The sequence below is a fragment of the Morone saxatilis genome, unplaced genomic scaffold (assembly GCF_004916995.1).
Source record: "Morone saxatilis isolate NCDOM2014 unplaced genomic scaffold, NCSU_SB_2.0 Contig10, whole genome shotgun sequence".
Lineage (NCBI taxonomy): Eukaryota > Metazoa > Chordata > Actinopteri > Moronidae > Morone > Morone saxatilis.
The window spans coordinates 12,409,288-12,414,872 of NW_023339652.1; the positions used below are offsets into that span (position 1 = coordinate 12,409,288).

The 5,585-nt window shown below is 45.3% G+C and overlaps 1 protein-coding gene across 1 annotated transcript in view; it reads left to right on the forward strand.

Moving 5' to 3' along the window:
• Positions 1–68: 68 nt before the first annotated feature.
• LOC118342389 (ubiquitin carboxyl-terminal hydrolase 15-like) overlaps positions 69–5,585 on the forward strand; it is a gene marked incomplete at its 3' end in the record, with an annotated part of 8,860 nt that continues 3,343 nt past the window's right edge. Inside the window, exons 1-12 of the mRNA XM_035680906.1 lie at positions 69–803; positions 1,139–1,286; positions 1,533–1,706; positions 1,950–2,108; positions 2,290–2,514; positions 2,609–2,692; positions 3,126–3,220; positions 3,494–3,682; positions 3,861–3,979; positions 4,137–4,418; positions 4,804–4,874; positions 5,453–5,568. Of these exons, the coding sequence (XP_035536799.1) occupies positions 628–803; positions 1,139–1,286; positions 1,533–1,706; positions 1,950–2,108; positions 2,290–2,514; positions 2,609–2,692; positions 3,126–3,220; positions 3,494–3,682; positions 3,861–3,979; positions 4,137–4,418; positions 4,804–4,874; positions 5,453–5,568 (1,838 nt within the window). The remainder of the gene's footprint in view (positions 804–1,138; positions 1,287–1,532; positions 1,707–1,949; positions 2,109–2,289; positions 2,515–2,608; positions 2,693–3,125; positions 3,221–3,493; positions 3,683–3,860; positions 3,980–4,136; positions 4,419–4,803; positions 4,875–5,452; positions 5,569–5,585) is intronic.

The window sequence follows — 5,585 nt, forward strand, 5'->3', positions numbered from 1 at the left end:
CTGCCTCTCCCTCCCTCTCTCTCTCTCTCCCTCTCTCTCTCTCACTGTGCACCTCTAGCTCCGGTAGCAGTAGTCTTGAGCATCCTTGCTGCTGCTGATGCTGCTATAAATATCTGCTGGTAGCCGTAGAGCGGCAGAGAGCAGCAGGCAGGCCAGAGGGAGGAGCAGAAGACCAGAGGACAGGACAGGACAGGGGGAAAGAATCTGAGGCAGAGAGGATAACAAGATGACAGGCGGTCGTGCTCGAAAAAGAAGAAGGGGGGAGAAGAGAGGAGGGGAGCTGCTTAGTTAGCTCCAAGAAAGAGGAAGAGTGTGTGTTTTTGTATGTTGATGCGTTCTGTGGTTTGGTTATTGGCCTGTGCTGGACTTGAAAGTCAAATTTAGGCCTAAACTTGATTCGGACTGTATCCTAACTGCTACTGGAGCAGCACTGTGTTTAGCTGAGTTAACATTTGGACTCCACAGTGGAGACTGGAGCTGGACTTTCCTTCCCGGCCTCTAAAAACCAGGCTTCGCATGCACCGCACACTCCGAACCGAACCCCATCCAAACCCCATCCAGGCTGCCGGTCGTTCGGTTTCGTGCGGACATGCGGGCCGGCGTGGGCCGGGGCGGGGCTGAGATGTCATGCTCCTGTGTTGCTGGTGGTGCCTGAGGCCTGAGGCGGTGGAGCTGGACAGCAGGAGGGTGGACCACCACCGTGTGCTGAACTGCGAGGCCACTGCCTCCACCGCCATCTCAGCTGTTTCCCTTGACCAGTGGGAGCCAGAAACGACCAACACTGCCTTGCAGCCCTCCCAGAGGTCTGCTGATTGCTGCATTTGGCCTAGCTTTAAACACTCTGCTTGTGTAGGAAGCCTGAGAGTGTCTTTTTTGGGGTGGGGGTTCATAGGTTTGGATTGAAGTTTGGTTTTTTGGTCGAGGAGGAAATAGTGGAAACTGAAACTGTATGTTTGCCTGGTGGTTTTAATGTATTGTTGAGTATTAACAGTATATACCTGGTTAACTAACATAAATGTGGCAGTATTACATTTACAATAGGCGGTTTACACCTTTTGCTTTGCTTGTAGCAGTTTGACAAACCCTGTCCGACCTTATATAACCTGCCTGTTTGTGCTTTTGTATGTTTATTGCACAGTGTGAAGAATTCAAGCTATAGTTTGCCGTCCTACCACCCCTACAGCAACAGCTATGACTACTCAGACCAGAGTAGGCAGAGTGAGCGCTCAGGCCTCTGTGGACTCTCCAACCTAGGCAACACCTGCTTCATGAACTCTGCAGTGCAGGTAACAGCATGTCTTCAGGGAGCTCAGCACAGTCTAGGAAAGTATGTAAAGTTATTCTGATTCTTTCCAAGTCTTCAAAGGTTAGTTCATAGTCTAGAAGAATTTGTCAGTGTGCTGCAGAAATGAGTATGACTGCACTTTGTACTCATAGACCTAGGAATGGAAGTTTGAAATACGGATCTTGTTAAGAGCCTTAATCCAACCTTTGCTGATTATTGTCCTCTCCTGCTTGTGCGCCCCCCGCAGTGTTTAAGCAATATCCCTCCACTGACTGAGTACTTCCTCAAAGACAAGTACACGGACGAGCTGAATGAGGACAACCCGCTGGGCATGAAGGGGGAGATTGCCAAAGCCTACGCCGAGCTTATCAAGCAGCTGTGGTCAGGCAAATACAGCTACGTCACCCCAAGGCCTTTCAAGGTGACTACCTGGAAATACTTTGGTCAGAAAGATTGTAAAATTCTCTAAGGTGTTTTGAATGTTGGATTCAAAACGGTGTACTGTTATGAGTCTGCATATGAGACGTATGGTCTGTAAAAGTGCTATCGTTGTGTCACCCACAGTAGCTGTTAGGCTAGTTAGATATCCTAGTTTTTCTTTTTCTTCCTTCTGTCTTTGTGCCTCTCCCCATGGCATTTTCCTCATGTGTTTAACATCCTCCAGACCCAGGTGGGCCGATTCGCTCCGCAGTTCTCGGGCTACCAACAGCAGGACTCTCATGAGCTGCTGGCCTTTCTCCTGGACGGCCTTCACGAGGACTTGAACCGCATCCGAAAGAAGCCCTACATCCAGCTGAAGGACGCTAACGGCAGGCCTGATAAGGTGAGATAATAGGAGAAAATGGTTCATCATGACTAAATACATGTATTTTCACATTTTACATAGTATATACTTAAAATAAATAGATTAAAAAATAGATTATTCTGTTCTGCAGATAAGCAGTTTCAAAATGTCTTATTTAGATTTGTATAATAGATCGTTTGTGCTTTGCTGTTTATATTAGGTGGTGGCAGAGGAGGCGTGGGAGAACCACATCAAGAGAAACGACTCCATCATTGTGGACATCTTCCATGGCCTTTTCAAGTCCACCCTGGTGTGTCCTGTGTGCTCAAAGGTCTCTGTGACCTTTGATCCTTTCTGCTACTTGACTCTACCCCTGCCCATGAAGAAGGAACGCACGCTAGAAGTCTATCTGGTCAGACTGGACCCTCTGGCCAAACCCACCCAGGTAACATGCCTGGGTAAAAGCACCTGAAGTGCAGCAATCTTGGCATTATGATTTCATGCGAGACAGTACTTGATGGGTGGCGTTTCTGTTTCAGTACAAGCTGACCGTGCCGAAGGTGGGCTACATCTCTGACCTGTGTACCTCCCTCTCCAACCTGTCTGGGGTGCCTGCCGAGAAGGTATAAACATCACCATCAGCTCTGCTCCCTGCAGTAACCCTGCACTCTTATTAGCCATCGCACTATAATGCTGACATCTCCTCACACAGCACAGACCAAAATAGTCTATTCCCCTTTAAACTGTCCCTGCCCACCCATCCTCAGCAGCTAGTGGGGGAAATTGTTTGTATCCTTTTCCTTTAGAGCAAGGAGCTGAATAACAATGCAAAAGAAGAGAGGAAATCAGTACAGAAGGTGCAAATGAAACAACACTTTCTAGCCCAAAGTTAATTAAGCTCGAATAGGTTTTTCGCCTTCATATTGAATTATACTGTCCAAAATATTTACTCTGCTGTAATAGAGCACCAAATAACACCAGGGAAATCAGTTAAATCCGCCTACATTTCCAAGAGTCTTCTGATTCCTTTGTCTCATTTTTTATTTTATCCCCCAGATGATTGTAACCGACATCTACAACCACCGTTTCCACCGGATCTTCGCCACCAACGAGAACCTCAGCAGCATCATGGAGAGAGATGATATCTATGTGTGAGTGTCGAGCTTGGCTGATTCTGTTATCTAATTGTTGAAACAGCATTATCTAAATTGGAGTTGATTTGCCACGTAAAAGAACTGATTTTACCCCTAATGCATGGTGTAATTTCACAGATTTATCATTTCATTTAATTTCTAATTGCTTGATAAATCTATTGATTGTTTTGAGTTTGTCATTCCAGAGATTTAAAGCATAGAACAGTGGCTGTTCTTTAAACTCTTGGTGCTAACATGTAGCATATCCAATGGCCGCGTCTCTCTCTGCAGATTTGAGCTGGCGGTGAACAAGGTGGAGGATACAGACCATGTAGTGATCCCGGTGCACCTGAGGGAGAAGTACAAACAGTCGGGCTACAACCACACCAGCACGCCGCTGTTTGGACAGCCCTTCCTCATCGCCGTCCCCAGAACCCTCAGTGAAGACAAACTCTACAACATGCTCCTCCTGCGCCTCTGGTACATCCATTTGTCTTTGTGTTTGATCATATAATTGAATATTGTCTTAAGCCTAATGTTCAACTTTGATGGCAGCTGATAAGTTAAACCACTTTGGCAGGCAATCAGGAAGCAATTGGAAGAACTTTAGAAACTGGTCTTTTTATTTTTAAGAATAAAAATGGTTTTGTGTTTGCAGTCGGTTTGTGCGATCTTCAGTAGGGGAGGAGGAAGAGGACTGTGAAGAGACGCAGCCATCTAAACAACACACTGTCAATGGTAACGCCACTAATGGAGTGCTGGAGGAGGGGTCGCCGAGTGAGTGCACAAACACCCTCACACATCGACATGTTACAATCAAATACTTGATTGACCTGTAACATCTTTTGAAATGTCCTACTTTATTAGTGCCACACATCATTTGTTATTAAACGCCATTGAAGTCCTTTACACAATCTTGTCTGTCCCCCCTCAGGCGAGATGGAGACCGATGAGCAGGACGACGAGTCCAGTCAGGATCAAGAGCTGCCCTCTGAGAACGACAATAGCCAGTCAGAGGACTCTGTGGGCGGGGACAACGAGCTGGAGAACGGAGTGGTCGGCCCTCAGAACTCTACCAAAAGCCAGCAGACGGCCGGGCACAACAGAAAGAGACTTTTTACATTCCAGTTCAATAACATGGGGAAGACGGACTTCTCCCTCATCAAGGAGGACACCAGACAGATCCGCTTCGACGAGGGACACCTCCGACTCAGTGGTGGGAACCGGGCTGAAGCAGGGAATAAAAGAAGACACATAATGTCCTCAAATTCAAAATACAAGCAAAATATATTCAGACTCATCATCTAGTACAGTATCCAATCGTTTAAATTGTTATGTGTTCATTTTTTCCTAGTGTTATTGGAACTAGTTAGTCACATTTTTCAAATGCTGGCTATCTCATTTTGCATGGATTATGAATACATAATTTAATCAAAGCACAGAGAAGTTAATGAATCATTTTGTAAGCACTAGAATAAATGACCCTGTAGATAAATGGATGAAATAACTGAATGATGATGATGATGATAAATTAAAATAATAATTAAAAGATGACTCACGATTTGTGTATCCTGCCCCCCCCCCCCCCTTTTTCTTTTCAGATCGCTCTTATCTCTCCTTGGACTGGGAACCAGAGATGAAGAAAAAGTACTTTGATGAGACCGTTGTCGAGGTAAAGCCAGGAACATACAGTATTAAGTTAGCAGAGCAGCATTGCTTCACTTTGCAGTGCAGTCTGCCATCACGTTACAAAATATGGCGATGTGACCCAGACAGGAACAGCTGGAAGTTTTGGTTAACAAGCGTAACTGTCTTGTAATCAAAAGGTCACAGAGTTGATGCCCGTAGCAGCCACTGCATCCCTGAGAAAGGTGTTGCTCCCTGCAAGATGCGATGAATAAGCAGCGTGGCGGTGTTCTGTGTTTCTACCTTGTAAATTTTATAACTGTAAATATTTATTTTCTGTCCATCCACCAAAGCTGCCCTGTAAAATGATTGAATCTGTCGTTTCTAATAGTTTTAAGATGTCCTTAAGACACTTTCTTAGTCCATATTTTAACTTGTGGAAAGTATAGTGAGTACACAGAACTCACACAAGGCCACGTCAAAGTAAAGTATTCATTGTTTTGTTCTATTTTGAGATTGGGATGTAATCCATGTCCAGGGAGACACAACAGTGCTCTGAGTAGTGTTTTCTAACAGCTGTATCTGTATGTGTATCTCTGTGTTTGTGTGTGTGTGTGTGAGCAGGACTTTGACAAGCATGAGAGCATGGAGTACAAGCCTCAGAAGAAGGCTTTCTTCAAGCTGAAGGACTGCATCGAACTTTTTACCACAAAGGAAAAACTGGGAGCAGAGGACCCATGGTGAGAAAACACTCAAA